Source organism: Phalacrocorax carbo, chromosome 1 (assembly GCF_963921805.1).
Source record: "Phalacrocorax carbo chromosome 1, bPhaCar2.1, whole genome shotgun sequence".
Taxonomy (NCBI): Eukaryota; Metazoa; Chordata; class Aves; order Suliformes; family Phalacrocoracidae; genus Phalacrocorax; species Phalacrocorax carbo.
Genome location: NC_087513.1, coordinates 96,545,004 through 96,568,422, shown reverse-complemented (window position 1 = coordinate 96,568,422; position 23,419 = coordinate 96,545,004). Strand labels below are relative to the sequence as shown.

The 23,419-nt window shown below is 40.8% G+C and overlaps 1 protein-coding gene across 18 annotated transcripts in view; it reads right to left on the bottom strand.

Annotated features, from left to right (window-relative positions):
• BBX (BBX high mobility group box domain containing) overlaps positions 1 to 23,419 on the bottom strand; it is a 165,714-nt gene that overhangs the window by 48,372 nt on the left and 93,923 nt on the right. For 16 of the 18 annotated variants that reach the window (XM_064467915.1, XM_064467924.1, XM_064467931.1 and 13 more), the window contains 5 exons: positions 22,317 to 22,515; positions 15,557 to 15,624; positions 8,990 to 9,070; positions 6,637 to 6,717; positions 1,412 to 1,492 (listed from right to left, as the gene is read on the bottom strand). In XM_064467915.1, the coding sequence (XP_064323985.1) occupies positions 1,412 to 1,492; positions 6,637 to 6,717; positions 8,990 to 9,070; positions 15,557 to 15,624; positions 22,317 to 22,515 (510 nt within the window). The remainder of the gene's footprint in view (positions 1 to 1,411; positions 1,493 to 6,636; positions 6,718 to 8,989; positions 9,071 to 15,556; positions 15,625 to 22,316; positions 22,516 to 23,419) is intronic. The other 2 variants (XM_064468023.1, XM_064468038.1) reach the window with 2 other exon arrangements.

The window sequence follows — 23,419 nt, the reverse complement described above, 5'->3', positions numbered from 1 at the left end:
TGTGAGAGAGATCACAGAAACCTGTCCAACAAGCAAAAGTGACGCTGCCAGGCTTAGCTTCACTCTTTCCACCAACTATAGTACAAACTCTGCACTCCTGTGGACAAGTGCCTGTCCTTCCCCCAAATTAGGGTTTCATAAGCTTCACAGTCACATCAGAACTTCTTATACTGACTTCCAAAAGCCAGGCTGCACTCAGCAAGAGCTTTACTCCAGAACAGCACTACTCAAAGCCTGCTGCTGTCCTGTAAGAGGACACCTCAAAAACTTCTGGTGTCTGTCATTCAATATTACCAGCCCTTCTGCTGTCCCAGGGCTGCACGAGTCAAACACTCTTACGGATCACTGATCACAGTTACATGTAATCACCCCTGCACTGGTACTGCTGACAACATAGCACACACCCACAAGCTCTGCTACTGCCAGGACTGCCTGTAGGGTAAGGCAGGTTTTATTCCACTTATGTAAGTCCCTATAAAGTCAGACAGTAGCATTACTATCCATGGAACAAGGCATGAAATATTTTTATTTCAAGTGCTTCCACATTCTCCCTGAGAGGAATTAACTTCACCGGCAAGAATATATGACAGGATGCCACTAGATGGGGTCCAGAGAAACGTTTGCCTCACAGGAATAGGAAGTGACTTTGGAGGGAGAAAGCAAAAACAACAATAAAAAAATATAAAACAAAAAAAAATCTGCAAAAAAAAAAAAAGTACAAGTAAGGTACTAGCATTCTCGCTTATTTACCTGGAATGCAGCATGTATCTTCATCTTTCAAGCATCAAGAAGAACATCTGCACACCAGGCCTCAAAGGTTTTTGAGTGATTCATACATATCAAAGGGGAGACCTCTACATGGTTATATTTAAGACTTACAGAGAATTTCTAGGACTTTGGGGAAAGCTGCTGCCAGCTGCCAATTTCAGAAATTAGTACACTGTTTCAACCTCCAACTCTTCAGACAGATTCCTCATGATCTCAAAGTCTACTTTTCTCTTCTTATTCTTGGTCCCCATTCAGCAGTACACCTTCTAGTCCTCATACCAAAGCTTTACTTTTTGAATCCTGGTATTCAGCTCCTCATTAAGAAGAATGCTGTCGTCTCTGGTCTTTGCTATTGTCATTAGCACTGTTTTTATTACAGTTATAAGGCTGTTTTTTCTAAAAATCAGCCTAACTTTTACCGTGCTGTCTCCAAGAAACTATGCACATTGAAAAGTGTATGAAGAAAAGCTAGGTCCCTGCGGCCATTGCCTCTGCCTAATTCTCTTGCTATTCCATTATTTATTAATTTATGCTTCTGGAAATACTAAATTTGATACTACAGCAAACCTTACACAATTCATACTTTTTTGGGGAAAAGATACACACATCTTCCCACTGTGACGCTAAATGGGTATAACTTTACCTCTGCCAACTGGAAGAGTGCTGACTTCCCACAGTGCTTTACTGGCTCAGGACTTGACAACTGGGAAGTATTTGATGAGATCTAGGTTTTAAATGAACAGAGGAGAAAATATTTCAGTGGCACACAGGAAAGACAGAAAGGAAGGGAGAAAAAGAATGAAAAAATTAAGGGGTTAGTTAAATCAGTTACTTTTAGATCTTTCTGGCAGAAGGCCCTACTTCAGGTAAGCAATCCCATCCAACAAACACTTAACAGGCATTTAGAAGTCAGCAGGATACAAGCAAATATGAAATTTCTCCCTTAGATTATCTGTCATGACATGTGTTTTATGTGAGTAAGTGAACAAGACATACCTGTTGCTTAAAAACATGAACTGTGATGGTCAAGGTTAAATAAGATTCTCCCAGAAAGCCTGGGCAGTATTTCCCATTTGATTAGATATAGAAGAGGACTATCTGTCCTCACAGGCACTGCTTGTTTCACTTTCTTTAGTTAGAAAAAAAGAAATAAGACCTTACATCTGGACATCAAATCTAGCCTTCTACATAGATGTTGGTGTGCCAACACCAGCACTGAGTAAATAACTACCACCACACTTCAGGGAACTGCTTCTGCAGCCAAATTTTTTCTGACTTGCTTCCAAGTACAGCATTATGAGTTCACCAACGCAAGATCATTGTTTCTCATATTTGATCTTTTTTTAGCATGGCATTACCTGGTAGTATTTGACCTGGAAGCCCTAAGATTAGGGGCAAGACCACCAGTGTTTCCATGGCACCTGCCTCATCACAAAAATGATGCTTAGGCTTATTCTTTACATTTAATATGTCTTTCTTTTGAACTAGGTTATTTGAAGAGTTGACTTTTCAATTGTCAGGGAGATTTATTACAAACTTCCCCCCCCCAATAATCCAGAACATCCATTTTACTGCAAACTATTTAAAATATGGTGAATAATACTTTAATGTGCATTAACAATAATTTTTAATATTAAACTAAAATAATCCAAAATCCTAGTTTTGTTTTGAGACAGTTCAGTGAACCTGCTCAGGACCCCACTGGAGTACGTGATCTTGTACATTGCACTTTGCAGGAAGAGAGCCTCAACTTTTTCTCTCTACCATAACAAATTCTCAGCTCTTAAAGATTTTTTTCAGTGCAAGATGAATGGCAGAAAAGGGACAGAAAAACACCCACACACTGAAGTATAACTTGAGAACTTGCAGGCATATCTTGCCTCCTGATGCACAACGTGAGGAAAGAGTAAAGAATTTCATGTTGACAACAGAAAGGGCAATCCTAAAAAAATGCAGCTGAGAACCTTGTAGTGCTAATAGAAAGAGAGGAATCCAACATTTCACTTCAGCAAAAAAATTCTCTTCATAGTCACGAAAACAAACCGCAAGAGACAAACTTAGAACTCATTCTGCCGAAGTTGCTGGCCAAATATCAGAAGTAAGAGGATGGCTGATCAATCAGCTCTCAGTGAGATTACAGATCTCATTCCCCGTCTTAACACCGCCTTCCAGTTTTATTTAGAATAATCAGAACCTGCAGTACTACAACCACAGATAGCCTCTTCTTATGTAGAGGTTTAAATTGAGGATCATTAGGATCAAGTTATTGTCTTTTATTACAATGCAGGTCAGCATTTTAGCTACTGTATTACATTCTAGTGTGCGTAAGAAGCATGTGCCATGGTACCACTTTTTCATTTCTCTCCTAGGATAGGCACTTCATTTTAACACAGTTGTTTAATAATTCCAGTATATAGGCGAACAGCAAATATATTAATCTATTTTATGCCACAGCTTTACATGGGAAGATGACAGCTTTACCTAAGACAAGGCTGGAAGAGAAGATACTGACTAGCTCTCACATTCCCAATTCCAAGTCATTTTGACTAAAAGTTTTGGACTCAAACCTTCTGTTCAGAACAGAAATAAACAGAAAGGGTTGCCCGCAAGCCCGCTTAAAGTGAGTATGTGAGAATGCAGCAGGGACAAAATCGTCCTCAAGTATGCGTTTTTCTTAAATTATAGAAACCTGCTGGACTAGCAAAGAAACTTCCACCTTGTTGCATGCTGCATGTGATTGTTTTTTTGATTAACACACCTAGAGAAAAACCTCAGAGAAGCAGCTGAAAGTGAAGAGTTTGTGGTTTTTGGCTTAATTTTGTTTTTAAAATGGGTAAACTGTTGCTTTCACTCTTAGGAAGCATTTTCTTTGTTTAATAATGGATGAGAGTTTAACTAAGTAAATCTAAGAGGTACTTGTGTTTCTTCTCTATGAAGCAGTCATCACCATCTGTTCCCATTTGCCAAACACACATCCAGTAAGACCAAGAGAGCAAGGGGTCCCATCTGCTCTGCTTACCTCACATGGCAAAGAGGATGACAGCAATCAGCCCATCTGAACAGACAGCTTGCAAACAGCCACCGCACTAAGGAACACAGCCCACTGCTCAGAAATCGCTGGCCTATATAATGGCTTTCCATAAAGGTACAAATGAGAAGGACAAAAGTAGAGCCAAGTATTTCCAAGACCATGGCGGAACGAGAAAGCCAAGAGCGTAACTTGGCAACACTCCGAATTTCAAAAAGCTCTTCTGAGGAGGTCACATCATCTTCGAAAACCTCCAAGGTGCTTGGCTGCGTACCCGCAGGACCCAATGAGGTCTTACTCCTGGCATTTTCATTATCTGCTGCGGCAAGTCACTGGGCAGGCCTCATTAGCCACAGCCTCAACAGCTTTAATTGAAGACTATAGCACTTGGGACAGACAAACAGATGAAAGGCTAACAGAGGCTGTAAAGAAGAAAGAATCCCATGCTACGTTTACATATAATGAGCTGTTTCTGAGTGACAGGGGACTTGTACTCCTGGGGTAAAGGTGTCTGTTTTAAATGACAAGTCTACTCAAAGGGATCGCTGTCTTCACAAAGAGGCACTCTTACACACCCTGCTGCAAAGGCGGCAAAGAGAAAGGGAACATATGAAGAACACCCAGCCAGAACCAAAACTGAGCTGGGACATCTGCCAAAAGTCTCCAGGCACATCAGACCACAGCACACTTCACATTTCTTCACAGGTCTACTTGGCTACTGGCTAAATAACTACTTTCTCTCCCTCTCTCTTTTCTTTTGCAGCACCGTACATTGCTGACAGCAGCCTACTGCAAATTGCTTACCATAATTTAGCTTACTAAATGCAGTAATGCATTTATATAGACAGGACCCGGTACGAAGTGGCACAGTAAGGAACGGGATTTTTGCCAAACTTGACAAAGACACCCTCTGTGAATGAAAGCCCTTATATTTGAAAGAGCACAGCAGCTTTAATAGCGGAGGGAGAAAGCTTAAGGAGGTTCTGTGGCATGTGCAATACTTTCCCCTGGAACAACCTAAATGAAATCAGGCTGTAATCTTAAAAAAATGCCATTTCTCTATTGCTATAGATAAAACATGATGTTAGTCACTGCCATTAAGGTTTCACAACAACAGTCTAACACAGGAGGAATAACCATGGCCAACAAGGTTTTTTGTTTTGTTTTGGTTTTCTTTTTCCTTTCCAGATTTCTGTCCCTTATTTCCAGACACAGAAAAAAGAACTGAAAAATACAACCGCCACACTGCACACACATTTTCATATTTTTACAGGAAAAAGAGATTAAGCCTGACTTTAAAACTGTCCCCTCCAGTTTCTAATTAACTTTCAAAGGCACCTCTCTACCTAACATTTGATGATTCATACGTGCACTCCAATGCGCCAGATGAGCTGGCTCAGCGTAGTGGTATGCAACTCAATACACTGGCACATCTGTATGACAATTTTCAGGTTTGTCATTTTGTTGTTTGTTCAATTAGGAGAGGAAATTATTTTAGGTTCTGTGAAATTTTGAAACTACGGCTAAGTCAGGTTTTATATGACAATTTGAAAATGCTGTAGTAAAGGCAATTCATACCCCGTTCAACCCTGCAGATAGCTGAGATTGCTGTTTAATTAAAACGTAAGATGGCTCAGATTTTTGAAACTACGTTAGCAGACACACTCGTGCAATATTTTGCAATAGAAGTCACAAGAAATGTTTTCCGACGTTTATCTTTTACTTAGTTTAAAAGGTTGGCTTCAGCACATGGCTTCATCCTGCTCAATTCCACTGATTTTCTCAAACAAACTTTCCAAATGACCTTGAACTTTAAAAAAAGGTGGCACATATGAAAACATCTTCATGATTAGAGATATTAACTCTATTGTATCTTTTATAGGAGTGTTTGCAGTCAGGTATTTTATGGCACCTGAATCAGTAAATTGTTTTTTCTTAATTGGGCCTCCTAAGAAATACATCAAGGCCCATCCTAGCCAAGCTAAAAACATGTAGTACACAATTAGCTTAACATTTAACAGAAAGAAGCATGTTGTATGTAATCAAACCTCTGTAAGGACATGGAATAACAAAAAGGGTATCTTTTCATCCATTATGCTCCTCTATAATAGCAGCAGTGCCAATCCCAGTCTTTTCAGACATACCACGAACATACCTTTAGCATAACCGATTCTACAAGCAGTACCAGACTCCCCCAAATGGGCAAGAAGAGTATATGTGTGGAAAGTCAATTTACAGAGGCACATTAAACACATGAGAGAAGAAATCCTTAAAAGCAATCTTTAAGAACTCAAAATCTTCAATACTTGGAGGAAGGAGAATAGCTTACACACTTATGGATCATTTATAGGCTTTATAAGTTGTCGCCTAACGATGCTGTTACATATCTTGTAGCTGTTGTGATAAGCTGCTTTTGACCTGCAAGGCTATTTTTCAAAGGATTCCTGCTCCTAGGGAAGTTGCCATTTTGCACTGCTGCAGCCTTCTCCATCGGCAGTGCATAGTGTCACTTCAGAATGTTTTGGGTTTTTTTTTCCCCCTAATTATAAATTAAAAGGCCCTTTGGAAAATATGTCTGTAGTGGTCCTTTGGTATGGAAGGCCAGGTAACGTTCACAAGCCCAGTATCTTCTGTGTATATTAAGGCTGGTAGAACCGGCCAACATCTCGTCCAATCACTGGTTATTCCCCCCACGATTTTTCTTAACACAATGCTGTCACAAAGATAAACATCTACTGATGGGAATCCCTTATAAGATAGGGTGCTTAGCCATTCAGTGACAACTCTTACTGGTGCCTTGCTTCCTCCCATCGTCCCCCATCATATATCAGCCATTATACCTCAGCAAACTGAAACAACGCAGACTCCTCTGTCTGTTTTACAGCTCCCGGGATGCCAGGCTGTGATGTGCTTGAAGAGATCTGTCAGGAAAACAATTATGTTTGTATTACCTAACTCTTCAGTTTCAATATCAAACTTCAATGTGCTACATTTCTGATCCATCATACAGAAAGACTCTTGGTACCTAAGAGCATGCAAACGAGTCCCAGGATAGGTGTACAAAGAACAGTATCTTTTCCATGGGATACATAAATGGGTGTGAAATGGTGATCTTGAATTATTTTTCACAAGGGAAAACTTTCCTAGGATCAATAGAACAGGCCAAGGCTTTTTTGAAGGGCTTTTATTTGCCCACTGGTATGTCACAAGAGGGTTAGCAATAAAAAATTAACACTATATTGTATTTCACAGTTCAGTGAAAGACCTGAGACTGCAGAATGGTGATGCTGATAGATCACAAATCAGCAAGGAAGGCACATGTGGACAGGGACACAATGCATGCAGGTACTTTGAGATACCAGATCTATCCCAGACACTAAGGTAACTGTATTTGATACTGTTTAACCCTTGTCAATTATTTTCGTTGCAAACGACACCTCTGATTAATGTCAGACCTTGGTACAAGTACCAGTTATTTTGCCACTGACACACCTACCTGCTGTGCACTGGTTAGGTGCATCCTCACTACAGGCTGTTTAATATCTTTGAAAAGTAAGACTAGCTAACATGCATTTCTAATTACTGATCATTAGTGAGCTAATTCTAAACCGCATGCTTTAGCGGTGCAGACGAGCTTGTTTCCTGTACCCACTGAAGCTCTTTGAGGTGTATGGCGAAGCCAGGGGTCACAGGCCCTTAGCAAGAGCCAATCTTGCAGCCAACAAAACAAATTCTGCCTACTACCACATGGCTCTGGCACTTTCCTGCTTGGGCACTGTAAAATGAACTGAAACAATTAAGTGACCTGTTATTTGTCTTATCCTCTGAAAGGCTTAGCAGTGAAATTCAAGAAACATGTTGTCAAGAGGAACTATACAGAGTATGACATTGCTCAACTGACAATATAAGTAAGCAAAAGCATCTTTGAAATACTGGAAGATGGATGATGAATTATTACCACGGAAGTATCATAAGTGACATTGGAATGAACCAATTTTAAGAAGCTTCTAAGTATTGCTTTTCATTGCTGGCACACCAGGCGTTTCCTCTTTCTAACAAGAGCAGTCAGCAGGTTGTTTAACTGCCTAATTACAGGTTACATACTTCACTGTGGCCATTACCTTTAATCAGAAATAAGGGATCAGTGCTTTACTTCTAATACGTTTTGAAAGCCTCAGATCTTAAGTTGGAACTCAAGGTCTTGTGGGTTGATGTTAAAACAAACAAAAATCAAACCAAAACAAATAATATTTTCTGTGTCCTAGGTTTGCAACGTATCTGCTCCATAAGTGATGATGTTTAGGGAGGAGTATGAAGGTACACACAGTACCTTCATATTAAGGACATGGGAGTCAGATTCACTGCTGGTGTGAAAACAGGTAATAAAAAGAAGCCCCTGCTATGACAAAATTTCTTTCCATATGCACTTACTCAAACACCACCCAGCGTCCTGTACAATCAGTATTTATACAGCTAAATATTTGTATGTCACTTGATTATAATAATTTCAAAAGTTAGAAAGATCTAAACAAGCAAGTGAAGCTTGCAGATGAGGATTCTTTGCAACCTCATTCTTGTCATGTTAGTTTTGTCAATGAAATCCATTAAAACTTGGATGAAATAGTGTATATTAAAAAAACCAACCACCCCAAAAACCAAAGAAAACCCAAAACCTAAACCAAAATATACCAGTTGTACTTCTAGCAATAATTGGAACTACGTAGACAGCAATGTTGTACATTGCAAAATTAAAGCACGGTTGCCTAGAGCTACTTGGTGGCTACAGAATAGCAGAAAATTCCAGAACTACGATTATTTTTTATAGAGTCAAAGACTAAAGCAGCCACAATATATAAAGGACATAAAGTAATATTCAAATACACGTGTTAAAACTTTAGTTAGTAAGACTCTAGTTTAAAACTATGTACAGGAATGACACATCTCTAAATTACTGCTTAAACCACATCTCCATTATCGCAGTATGGTTTCCACCATGTTCCTAAACATACTCTCCTGTACTTCCACTGTGTGACCTATCTACCTGATAAACGGTCCTGTACCATAAAACCAAAAAAGAAGGAACAAATAAAAGCATTAATTTTAGTTAAAGATTTTTGATTTTTTTTCAGCTGAACATCGATGCTTCTTAAAGTGAAAACACTGGGGAAGACAACCCTTTTTAGAGAAACTCACCTCAGCAAACTGAAACAATGATGACTTCTGACAGGTTTCGGTAGAATTAGTTGCATCAGATTGGCAAGTAGTCGAGGAAACCTGAAACAAGGACCACGCAGAGTAAGACCTCAAAGGTGCTTCTTTCAAGCTACGAACAACAGTGAACAAAACAAAATACCAGGCAGCAGTAACAAGAAGCAGTGTTTAAGAGAAGATGGGAAATCTAATGTTTCACAGTCCTGGACAGATTAAATCAAATTTATAGGTGAGAACATAGTTTAGCACCCATTTTAATGCATTTCAAAATCACCTAAGAATAAAGACCACAAAAATACCAGTTGTTTTTTTTTTCATTAATAATTCCAAACTTTGCAAAAGAGTTTTATGCAACAGAATACTAAACTAATGATATTGGGCTATGCACACAACTACCTTGTATTGGTGACGCTACCAACACTGCTATACCTGTAATTTGTACTACCATTCTGAATACAAAATCTACTTAGAAGCTAAAAAAAAAAATAAATTTTGAAGACACTGAGGGTTGCTAAGTGACAGAAATACTTAGTAAAAAAATAATCCCCAATCCCCTGGCAGTATGAAAATAAGTAATTAAGGGTACCACAAGCCTAAAATTGTGGAAATAGTGTACCTAAACATCCCGTTAGGGGTGCTTATGAAAAACAGTGCAAGAAAAAGTTGTAACTTCTGAAATCAAAATACAAAGAAATGACTGTTCAAAACCAACTAATTTATTCAAATTAACACAGAGCTTAGCCATACTATTCTTCTTAGCCAGAATTGTGTTAATCAGGCATCACTCTGTAAAGGAATTGTATCAAATATGGTGCATTCATTAAATGTCACATTCGAGTGTAAAAGATTTACATGTGTAAGTCCTGGAAGGATAAGGTACTGTTAGTATAAAATAAAGTATATAACATTGCTTATAGATAACAGCAGAAAGGAAGGAGGCTTAGTGGTATTTTAGGAAAAGTAACAGGATGCTTTTTTTTTTCCTGTAACCATTTTAAATTTTTTCATGAAATTTCAGTTTATTTAGAACATTTCAATGCAAATGTGTTTTTTCTCTTATTTATTACCAAAACAAGTATGTCAACAACATTTATTAGTGAACACACAGAGATTTAGCTAGCAACCGCATCTGTTGCTGGTAAGCACAGAACACCACAGGATAAGCAGGCCTACAGCACATGCAGTTTGTACTGCTACTCCTGCTCCTGCTTGTCCGAGATGCTTAAGCACTGCAATAGCACCAGTGGCATTTTGTTTCAGGAATCTGCTACCCACACTCCCCTGAAAACACTAAATCCAAGTGTAGCAACCCACAGGCCAAAGGGAACTATGTCACATGACAATTTGCTTACGTACAGTCAAACTTGTTTCTTCCCTGCCATAAAACCAAGCACTAACAGCGCCTTCTACGTTCTGTGCTTCCATTATATTTATTAAACACCAAGCAGGATGCTTTATCACCGTACTATGGGAGTATAGCAACCCAAACTGTTACAAAGAATGTATTTTTAATGCCTGTTTTTCCCTTTTTCAATGGTTTGTGTTACTGTTTTCACTGATGTAAGGTTTATTGCTGCTTTTCTCATGTTTCTGTATGATCTGTTCTAAGATGTCTGTGCCTCAGCAGTGGTGTGGATTGTACCAGGGGTGCACACCAATCTCACTGCTGTTGAGTGACCCATCTCTGAAATTCTGAGTCTCTGCACTGGTGTGAAATATATAAGGATGCTGCTTGCATGCCTGAGCACGCATTTGATTATTTCAGGCCATTTCCCTGGTGGGATTCTCCCAGGAATAACTAAATTTGGGGTTTGGTTCCCCATATAACTTAAATTTTCTGCAGCTTGACCAGCTGCCTTATGTAGCTTAGTTTGTGGCGTCTATTGAAGCAGTTTGTTCGCAAGTGGAGTCTATTCAACTCGCTGTATGAAAGGGCACCATTTTGCTTAGGAGAAGTGACGTGAACGACAAAGCCGTGTGAAGCCTCTCTACTCCGAGGCAGGCACTGCAGGGCCACGCATGCCTGAACTCTGCCCACCCACCATAACAGGTACCATGGCTTCGCAGCTCCCTCTGCCTATCTAGGGACACGTCCACATGAACGTGCCGGAGTTGGTGCGGCACGAACTAGCTCTGAGCTGGGAGCCATTGACCCGTGCCACCCCAAGAGCACTGTGCTGGAATGGAGAAGCCCTCCCGAGAGCGGCTATTATGGCTCAGCCCCTGCAACACAAACGCTGTAAAGCACTCGTTCCCCAGGCGGGCGCAGAGAGGGAGGATGAGCCTTCTTGTTGCCTCTGAGGCCACGTGCTGGGGGTCCAGCAGAGTTTGTTCACCTTGTGGTTCAGGAACCACAAGCTGTGGAAGGTGTGAAGCCTGGCTTCCTACAGCTTTGTGTGCAAAGGACAGATTGCTGATGCCCTGTAACTCAGAGGCGATTTGTGGTTAGAACAACCATACTTCTATCAATTTCCATTATCTTAAAAAAGTTAATGCTGTTGCCTTTGCTTGACGGAAGCACTAACTTGAGCTTGTTTCTTCTACTCTGCTGCTCCCCACACACTCCTGACTTGTGGGAAACTTATTATCTCCAGGACTTCTAACCTCTGCCAGGCTGAACCTGATGAAAGCGTTAAAATAATTACTGGAGGGAAGGGATGCACAGATAATGCCACTGCATACATCTCATTTTCTGCGATAATAAAATGTCCTCAACACCTCCTCACTTCTCCTCTTTCCTCCTCCCAGCTTACCCTCAGCTGCGCCAAGAGCACTTCTGATTTACACCCTGGACAATACCACCCTGCACACACCTGGCCTCGCGTGCAGGATAACCTTTCGTTCTCGAAGAGAAGGAAGTCGCAAGGGAAACACCTCAGTAGACTCCCTTTCCCTGCAATAACCATAACCTGCTCTAAAATGGATCATGCTGAACGAAGACGAAGGACAGCCCCGGCTCACCTTCCGCACTGACTGATGCGAGGTTTTAATGCCACCCTGATGTGCCAGGCGACAGCTAGAGGGGACACTGGTAGAAAAGCCAGGTTTTGGACTACACTACAAATTCTGCCATTTCTTGGCAGTAACCTACAGATAGGCCACTAGGTGCTGCTGTAAGACAAGCAAAAGGCCTGATGGGCAAGTAAGGGAGATATGCAAGGAGGGAGGTGACCGGGCAAGCACAAGGACTGCTCCTCATCCAGCTTCAGCCCTTCTGCTAATAAACCTGCTGTGAGGACAAGAGCTGGAGCAGACCTGTCTGGCATTTCTCCTCAGGTGTTCGACAAAATATGCTCACATGCACACCACAGTCTTGTGTAACTGGTGAAAGGACCCAAAAGCCAGGTGGAAACTGACTGCGTATCCAAGTTCTTTGCTTACTGCTGGTAACGTCTGTAGCTTCTCTTGCCTATCTGCTTAGTAAACTCCAGTTGCTGCTGAGAAATCAATCGTGTACCGACACTGAATTCTGTTATCAGAAGAAAAAGCCTCTAGTCTTTTGAAAAAAGTTACAAAAATAGGAACATAACTGGTGACATACAGAGGTGGTGACTGAAGCTCAAGGCAATTTTGTAAATATCACTGTTGTGCTTCTTCCCATCCTCCCAGTGCATGTTCACTTTATTACCTGACATCTGGGCTTCTGACAACTCAAAGGTTAAACACCTGACTTGAAAAGTCCCTATACATCCATTTAACATACAGTCAACAGAAAATCAGCAGGCATCGAATACATTTACATGAGATTAGCAGACCTGTATCATTTCCCTCATCTTCTCCCAAGGTCTGAGCAAACTATGCCAGTGCTGCCCTCCTTTCTATTAACAATTTTTAAGATTGTAATAGTATGTAAGACCTTGGGTGACTTACAAGGCCACCCAAATCTACATAATCATACAAATACGCAAGCAGTCAAACTGCATATTGACAGATAATCTTACATCTGGCGGTCCCCTGGTTTAAGAACCATATATATGCATGTGTATCTCACAGTACACATGCACATTTTAATGATAATGAAGAATACATTATATCACTTAGAGCATTCTTTTAAAAAATGACACTGCATCTGTCCTTTTTTTAAATAGAAATGCCCTCATTTTAGATATATAACATACATTTATACACTTACATGCATATAAAACCAATACCTGTATTTGCCACGCTTATGCAACTTCTGAATCTCTTCACTGACAATACCTCGGCAGTCACCTTAGTGCACCAAATTCTCCCCCACGTGCACACCAACTCTAACACAACACAACTAAGAGGAAAGCAGCTTACCGATTCTACAAGGAATTCTTGAGCTTCTTAATGAGCCTGTCATACCACCTCCTAGCATGCTCTCCTAACCTCCCAAATGCTGGTTTGAGCATGAAACTGTTTTCAAGCGTAAGCATGGAAATCAAACCATAGGTTGTCCCACAGGCACGCAAAGATGAACATCTTATGTCTCCTCTGTCAACACACCCAAGGATGGGAAGCCAGAAGTGCTGTTCAGTTATCCAAGTCTAAATAGTTTTAGGATCTTTACTGCATTTGTAGAAACACAAGCCTAAGAAATATTTGCTCCGTATCTAATCACCACGGTAACACTGAATCAAAATGAAACAAAGGAAAATGGCAGACACACCAGGACTGCCACGCAAAGAAACTGAGGAAGTTTCCCAGTGCACAGAAACACAGCTGGAGACTTCATTCCTGCTGACACCCACTTAGGAGGACTGAACTTCATCCATCTGGGACCCTTTGAGAATACCAACCACCCAGATTGCTCTGGAGGATGTATTTTACACAGGGGAGCCTCTGACAGACTTGGAGATGTGCAGTTTTGTTCCCTGGGAAAGTGTTCTGACACTTACCTGCTTCTCAGATAGCGCAGGACAATTAAACTATGGTAATTCATTAGTAAGTATTGGCTAATTTCTGGCCCACCATGATTCTAATAGCAGCCAACAAATCCCTCAACTAGTTTTGTTCAGGGTGTATTTATGACAATTATTTTGCTCTGCATTTTGAGGGAAAGCAGACAGCTTGTCTCTTTGATGTGCAGGGCTGGGTTTCAAAGGAAGACTACAGGCCCAAAAGAGCACAGCATAGTATAGCTTATATACAAAGCAAGTATTACAACACAGGCGATATTGCACGCTTCCATCAGAAAAAACGGGGTTTATGTAGATGCATGGGAAATGTGTCTTGCTCAAAAAAAGAAAATCCTGATTAAAAACATTCACATACTAGAACAATCACACAACGTCCTTTTTGATTTGTCTCTAAATGCACATGTAGATTTTATTCTGTCACTGCTACCTGAAATCATACTACTTGAGTGCTTTTCATGTAAAACCAAGAAAGCTCAACTTACAAGGTCATAGCAAAGACCCTTCTTAATGGAACTGAGTATCTGTGACCACAATACCCCTTCCCTCCCATTTAAACATAACAGTGCAGTAAAAACAGTTTTTGAACTCCAAGCCGAGAGACTCAAAGTTTGGAAACTACAGGATATTCTCACTTTAGCACAAAATAACATATTTCTTTTCACTTCTCTGCCAACCTTACCCTAGTGTTTCTTATTTTTCATGCTGCAACACAGAAAGCCGGTACCCACATCTGCACAAAGACTTCCAATGCTCAAACTGGTGGGCAAAGCATTGAGGAGCCATGGCTCAGTCTTGGCAGTCCAGGAGCAATCCATCTCAAATGCACTACACACTTTGTGTTTGAGGGTATCACATATGGATAGTTAATTATTGCTTTTCCTCCCAGTAGCAACAGAAAAAAAAAAAAGAAATCCTCCTCATTTCCACGGCTCTTCTTTCTAGGCTAGAAATTTACGGCAGTAACTACCCAACATACAAGCCTCCTTTTGAACCATTTTCAAAGCTAGCCCAAAAAATAGATCATAAATAATAATCAGTCTAAAGAAAGACCAGAGGTCTCTGCACTACTGGAGGTATGCAGGAACACTTTTATTTACTAGACTCCTTCATAAAAGGAAAATGTTTGTGATGGCAACTGAACTACAAACTTTTTTTTAGACATAAAGACTTAGTTAATAGGACTATGCTGCAATGCTTTGATTACCCATTAGCACTTGCATGGTTTCAAACTGCATATATAATGACTGTATGGAACTTATTAGGTGTTCACTTTGCTATCAGTGCCAAGACCACAGTTGTGTGAGGCACTGCACAAGCATACGAAATCCTTGCCCAAAAGAGGTTGAAAACCACCTGTTTGTTAACACAGTCATTGTATTTCAACCCTTCCACCTGTGACAATATCCTTTCAGGGGGTAGGCTTGCCTGGTCTGATCAAATATTCAGTCAGCAGAGATAATACTGAACTGATATAAAAACTGGTCCCAACCTCTACATTCACAATTGGGATACAAGACTCACACCTTATATCAGGGCTCACAATTCAGTCCCACCTGAGGTTACCAAAGGTGTATCTTAAATTTCATTTCCCACTGGTCAAATACTCCTCTTCAGAGCTCTCTCTAAACTGAGGGCCCGCAGTAAGGGAGAGAAGAGAGTTCCTTACCTCTTGTGCAGTCAGGGCATGTTCCCCTGCTAGAAGCAGCATACTCAAGCCTCCCATTTGTGTTGGATCTGTTAAAAGAGTAAAACCAAATCTTAAGTTTAGTCATTTGCTTGTTTAAAGAGCCCACCACTTGCAGCATTAAACCCCCAGAAGGCTACTTGTCACAGACACTCTAAGCAAGCTACCATAAAAGGCAGTTCAAGAGAATCACAAATAACCATTTCTGTACCCTCTGGGAGAGGCTTTCAAAGCTGTTTGAAGGATTTAATTGGATTTGTGTGCTTAACACCCCATTGCATGGATTTACAATTTTACTGCCAAAGGTTTTATATACTACAGAGATGGATATCTTTAAAACAGCAACTGTAATGATCTCGTACACAAATATACACAAAGATGCTCTAATATCACACATGTTTATAAGTTAATAGATGCTCCTACCAAGGGAGCGGTTCCCTTCCTTAGCCACCGAACAAGTAAAAGGATGGAACAAAATAACATGATCAAGCTCTGAAGCAAAATTTCTATTTTCATTTAGCTGTAATTTAGAGCCACATTTAGTGGTGAAAAGTGCCAGCCTAACAGCTCTGAAGCATGAAGTGCTTGATCCTCTGTGCCAGAACAGAGCAGGCACTGGCCAGGCAAGCTGCCTGCCTACCTGTTGCCCTGCCAATACAACAAACAACTGAGGAAAGTAAAATGGAGATACAAATGTTCTTTCTCCAAGTATATGATGCCGACAGCTTCTTGCCTCCAGCCTTCCCGCGCCTCAGGAGCTTGGAAAATGACAAGAAGTAGTGAAAGCAATGAACACTGGCACTGCATTGCTCAGGGAGCAGCTTTTCCACTCAGAACAGTGGTTGCTCTTCATCATTATGAAGAGTAATTGTCTGATTTTGGGGGAGTGCCTTGGCAACAATGCAGGGGCCCGATTTAACAGAGTGTCACATAGAGAGAGGGAGGCAGCCTGTGGCCCAAATGTCTCACACAACAGCCACAATGTGAGAGAAAGGGAGGCATTACCCTTGCTGTATTGTGGAGACACCAACTTCAGTTGTGATGAGACACGAAAGAGAAGTAACCTTCCCCAGGTTTCACTAAGTGTGCACTCATGTTTTCCAACTTCCTTTCATTAAACTATACAAAAACTGTCTCTACAACAATAAATTACATGTGCCCTGGACCATTCCCTGGAATAGAGGCCAACCGGCACAATTACCCTTGTCCCTTTGTTTGCATTTTATTATGCAAAATTTGGATGCAGAATAGTTGTATCCAAAATGCCCACTGGCAAATCCCCATGCCCATTCCCACTCATGAGCGGTGCCGAGGAATTTGTTGAGCTTTTCAGCTGACATGGGCAAAACCTGTACCTGTAAATCTCCAAACAATTTAGTGCTACAGATGACCAAGGTCCAGTTCAAGGGAATACTCACTGACGCTGTTTAATTCAATACCAGAGATGCTGCCGGAAGTTCTCCTTCAGACAGCATCTCGCACTGACATTCACAGGGTAAGTTTTTTCAATACTCTCTTAAAACAGCAGTAACTAGAAGCAGATTAAAGCAATGTGAATAAACCATGCTCCTCTGCTATCTCAAGGATAGAAGAGTACCTCATTATCTTATGATAGCACCTGGCTTCAAACGCGATGTTCAAATGGAATAATTTTTTTCCTTTACCATAATAAACAGGTAGAAGGTATGTGAGGTTTTTCTGTAGGTTTTTTGGTTTTATTTTTGGTTGGTTTTTAAGAACTTTTATTTTTTAAATTAGAAAAGTTAAATAAATAATTAAAAATATAAATAAAATGTATTTTTAAATAAAAATTTTTATTTTTAAATTAAGAAAGGGCACTGTCAGAAGCGTAGGATCTAGTAACAAGAAGTGGCTGAAGAAATGCAGAAGAAAATGGGAAGGGACAGCAAGTACCTATGCACAATTCATAAGTGAAGTGAACCTGTCAGCACAGCATTTTTTGCCATCAAAATAGTTGATCAGAAACAGTTCAATCCTTCAAAGAAGAGGACATCAGAGCAATTAAGAAGTAACAAGTGAACATGTACCTTGAAAGATAATGCCTGAACAGGCAATTAATTTGGAGGAAGGAGAGATGGGAAGAGACCTCCAGGCCAATCATAAACTTACTGAGCTCCATATTAAACAGTAAGGGCTTGGCTGGTTGCTTTCTACTTTCTTTATTCCCATTGGAAGGCTGTTGCAGAACCCAAATCTTCTAAGCATTAAGCACTTTCTTCCAGTTTTCAGCTTTAATTTACTCCGGGGCAGGTGGTACACATCTTTTCTGGCGCCTGTATCTTTAAGATTAAATAACTTTTCTCCCTAAATGGCATTTCCCTCTGGTGTTTACAGGAGTCACCCTATTCTTCTTCTACTTGCTTTCCTAGCCTAAACAAATCAAGATCTCCTGATGTCATCAAGCATGTCCATCTCCCACCGACCCAGCGATCCCTGTAGCGCTCCTCTCCAATTATTCCAGGTGGAGTTCATCTTTCTTGCACGCGAATGACTAGCAGGGCAGATACGTCAGATGAGCTGTGCTATGTTCAGTGGCATTAACTCCTCACTACAGTTCCTGAAAACACTTTGCGTGACACACTGCAGTATAGCACTTTCTTATGCCCACATCACACTGATGGCTCCCAGCTGCTCTCTTCTTGTGCTTCACTTTAGTTACCTGTCCATCTCCTTCCCCCTCAGTTTTGGCCAACTGGAGAACATCAGCTTATGGCTCTAAAATCCCCTCTTCTAAATACCTTCTTAGTGGTCTCAGCCTTCTGTCCTTCAAATAAGTAGCTTACCATAACAGGACAAGAATAGGACTGGGTTTTTTTTTTCCCAAATAAGCAAATACTTGAACTGTTTATTTAAATATAAAAATTAAGAGGAAGGAAAAAAATGATAGCTAATTGGAACGTCAAAGTTTAGTTTGGTGCTCAAACAACTTGAATACTTATGCTGCAGCTGTAGCAGAGGGCTGGCACTTAGATGTCTGATCATGATAAAACCAAAAATCCTTCCACTAAGGTTTCAAATTACAAAATAACTTCATCTAAGGGAAGACAAAATGTACATATGCAAACACTGCCATATGTTTATAGTGCCTTCTCAGCAAAACAGCGCTCCTCTAATGGCACTAAGAACTTACTGGTATGAAAAGTTAAGAATTTTAAGTGCTATTTTAAAGCAATTTACAGTTAAAACAACAGTAGTGAGAAAATAGCACACACATCTGACCTGCAGAATGGTAGGTGATCCATGACTTTCTCAACAGCTTTTAATACTGATGACACTTAAAACCATCTCACTATTTGGGAATGACATACTTTGTTAGTATTGGTCTGGTCAGAAACATTCAGCAGGCTGGCTTGTTCATCATTGCAATTTTTCAGTCAAGGAAAGAAAGAAGTGAGGAAGAACTAAGCAGAAAGAAGGCCAGCAGGTACCTGTTTCAACTAACTTTTAGCTGGGTGCAGAATTAAGATTCTTTCTAATCAACAAAAATTGCATCTCTATCAGAGTATTGCCTACTCTAGGAAGTGTCTTTATTCCATCCTTTGCTTCACTAAAAGTTATTTGGCTCAGACAGTTTTCTTCTGATGCAGAAATGTGAAAGTATTGGGAATCTTGCACATCTTCATAGCAAAGCTGTTGCTCACATAGCTCTGTATTTGTGAGGGTAGATGCTGCAATGGTCATGTTCACCTGCAAACAGCAGTTGTCTTTTTCCCTATGCCCTACAATAGACGACAGGTGAGCAATGTCATGAGAAAAACATGCTCAATTACAACTTCTAGGCTGGATGAGTAAGGACACCACTAGTGGGTCTGCAGATTGCAAGCCCAATGGAGGTGCCATGCCTCAGGTTCTTGACACAATGACAGGTCAACACGAGAGGCTTAAAAGCGGGGTGGTTATTGTTGGAATGCCAAAAATAAAGGAGAGATACGGACCACATGGGACTTAAAAGAAGAAAGGAAGATCTTACTCTCTACATATTACATTTTCCAAAATTAAATGTAATATGTAAAAAGCTATCAAGGCAGGATTAACAACAACCAGCAAGTAGAACAGATTTCCTGGAATGAATCTGGAATCATATAATCCCTGTCCTAAGGAAGCTATCTGCCTTGAAGATGTAAGACAGTCAGTGGCATTTCAAAGGTAAAAGTGTTTCTGAGGTGGTTCACCTACATTTTAGTTCATCAGCTAGTATACAGCCTGGATTTTAGAAGAGGTTGTGATGGATAGAAGAGTCAGAGTTGAATTGAACTATCACATGAAGTCAAGGAGAGAAGAACACAACAAAACACATTTAGTACAAACTGGTATACAACTGACAAAACAGTAATCCATTTGGCATGGCAGACTTGTCATGATTTGGATGCTGCTAACATCTCTGTCAGAAGCTGTGATCATTTTATGAGCTGTTGTTATACTCAAGAAATAGCCAGCCTCCTTCATTGGCATGAGGACTGGAGTGAGACCCCTGTGAATTACTATGCTCATTGACTCAGTCTGTAGCAACAGTAAAAAAACCCCACACTAAATCACATGTAGCACAAAAGGGTCTTCTTCAGAAATTAATGGCTCTGTAGATAAAACAATGGATTAGATTAGTTTCTAATTAATTCTTAAGTCCTCTCTCCTCTGCTCTCACTGGTGTTGATTCAAAATCTCTCTGTACTTAGAAACTCTACGGTTGGATAGCCCAGCAGCAGCAGTGGGGGACGGCAGGCAGGTGGACCAAGGCCTAGTACTTGCTCTTTGTGTTAAGTCATTTAACCTTTAAGGAGCATAGAAGTTACTCCTCTGATAGCAAAAGCAGAATGGGATGAAGAGGCTTGAGATTTTTAGAACTGGTCTCCCATATATCATGGAATATCTCGAGTGGAAAGGACCCATAAGGATCAGAGTCCAACTCCCTGCTCCTCACAGGACTACCCAGCACTAAGTCACATGACTAAAAGCGTCCTCCAGACGCTCCTTGAACTCTGACAGGCTTGGTGCTGTGGGGAGCCTGTTCCAGTGATCAACCACCATCTCAGTGAAGAACCTTTTCCTCATGTCCAGTCTGAGCTTCCCCTGATGCAGCTGCATCCCATTTCCTCACCGACGGTCACCAGAGGAGATCAGCACCACCCCTCCGCTGCCCTCCATGAGGAAGTTGCAGACTGCCATGAGGTCACCCCTCAGCCCTCTCTTCTCCAAGCTGAACAAGCCAAGTGACCCCAGCTGCTCCTCGGAAATCTTGCCCTCGAGACCTTTCACCATCTTGCTCGCCCTCCTCTGGACACACTCTAATAGTTTGATGTCCTTCTTATACTGAGGCGCTCAAAGCTGCACACAGCACTGGAGGTGAGGCCGCACCAGGGCAGAGCAGGGCGGGACAACCACCTCCCCCGACCGGCTGGCTACGCTGTGCTTGATGCACCCCAGGACATGGTTGGCCCTCTTGGCTGCCATGGCACGCTGTTGGCTCCTGTTCAACTTGCCATCAACCCAAACCCCCAGATCTCTTTCTGTGGGGCTGCTGTCCAGCCTCTTCACCCCTGTCTGTAAGCATAACCAGGATTACACCGTCCCAGGTGGAGATGTGTGTACTCATGTATGTGTGACATCAAAAACACCCGTACTGGCCAGCTGTCCATTCATTCGCGATCTGCTTAGCCACCAGTTACATTTATCACAATTATGTAGCATGAAAAACTTTATTTTGAACACATTTCACAATTCCTTCATACCTAGAAAGAATTTCATAACAGGAATTTTCATACCGCTGTACTGGTAAAAAAGTACACATACCTTTTTATCCCTTTTTATCCTTTTACACTTGTTCCGTAAAACCATTTTCCACTCTCCAGCTCACGCTCTCTCTAAGTAGAAAAGTCCTATCTGACCCACCCTCGTCATAAACTAGGTAGGATATGACAAAGCTTCAAATACATCAGTATTTGTAAAATTAGAAACTTTGAACAGAAAAGAAGAAAATAAGTGTCGTGGGGGAGAATTTATTTTCCACCTTAACTGTTAGGTTCTTGAGCTGCCAGTATTTAAGTTAAGTCAATCTCTGTATTTCAAGGTCATGATTGCAACAGTTCTGCTATTTGTGGATATCAGTGAGAGATTATCTGCCATTCACCAGTTCAGGTGCTTCACCTACACTTATTCACAAATATTTTTTTTTGTTTTAGAAGGTTAGAATCCACCCCTCCACGGTATAATGGACAAAAGAGCATATTTTAAGTGAAATTTAATTACTCTTCTCTTGATTTAAATACATAAAGCGAGCTCCAGCAGTACGTTCATCCACAAGAACATTAATACCTCCAACTTCATAGATACTCATAAATTATTTTTGTAAACAGAAATTACTAAACATAGTACAGTGCTCTGTGAAAGACAGCATTTTCCTTTTTGACTAGAAAATGAAAATCTCTAACAGGAGATAAGCCGGAATTAAAAATCATTCAAATCTGGGCCCCAAATGGGGTACAGTTTATGATGCTGCATATCCAGACTCGAGTCTGGAAAGCAATCAGTCACTAGGGAAAATTTTATAAAGCTGTTATGCAGAGGTTTGACTAGAGTCTTGGCAACCTAATTTGGGACCTGAAATCTGCTTGCACTACAGTACCATGTGCAGTAAAGAAAACTGGTATTGCAAGTTCAATTTCAACGCCACATCCTCAAACAAAACGAGGAAGCCACGTCTGAGTAACACAGATGGAAATCTCACCTGCCATCCCGAAGTTAAGCTGTGGCATTTCTTCATTTTTTGTTGCTTTCCTTGGGCTTGGTAAATCCTTCGCAGATTCTGAGGCAAAGGCCCACAGCTTTTTCCTGCTTGTAACAGTGGGCGCCTGGGTTTTCACAGGTTTGTTTGTTGTGGGGCACCACTTGTACCCTGGATTTGCCTTCATAAATGCATCTTTGTACTAGGAAGGAAAAGGAAAATTACCAGTCATGCCAGTCATGACATAATACTATCCACAGGGCAATAGAGTGCACTGTGTGTAAGAGGATTTGATACAGTAAATAATCCTTAAATATCTTGATTTTTTAACAGTTTAATCACATGCTTAGAGTCTGACCACCAACACAATCTATTAAGAAGAAATCTTAAGATAAGTAGAGCTGTATTTGAAAAAGTGGGGTTTCTCTTTCCTCTCCTGAGGGTTTATGATCCAGAGCAGGCTGAAGTTCTGATCCTGCAAACTGCTCCCCGGAGTTTGTATGCTCACTCTCTGGGAAACAAAGACAGCTGTTTGAATTCTTTTGCAGGCATAATCTTTGTTTACCTTCCAGTTTGAATGAAATGAAAACATACATTTAGCAATAAATGCAGTATGATGCTCCTTACCTTGCATTTGTTTTTCTCCAGTAGTTCTGTATTTTAGAATGTTTGAATACATGTGTTCCCAAACCAGGCACCGAAAATACACCACTACCACTATCATCTAATTTTCAGTAACTTCTGATACATCATCCCTGCTTTCCTTCCAAAATGTACCACTGCACAGCTGCATAAAATAAACCGGGACCATTTAAAACTTTCTTTGGCCTTGAGCACACAGCACACATCTTAGTTGTTTGCTGTATTCTTGGTATGAGGCAGCAAAATGAACCAGGCTGGACTACACGTGGGGGGTGGGGGGAAAAGGTCTGGATCCTACACAGTCTGGGAGCTAGGGGGAGGGATGGGGACCTATTTGATTCACAAAATGCAACAGTAACATCTTCAAAGTATCTTGCTGATCAGACCAAACCAAGATTTTTGAATGTTAACAGCAATAAAAAGAGCACATATCAGTATTTTAAACGTGTTGCTATGCAAGGTGG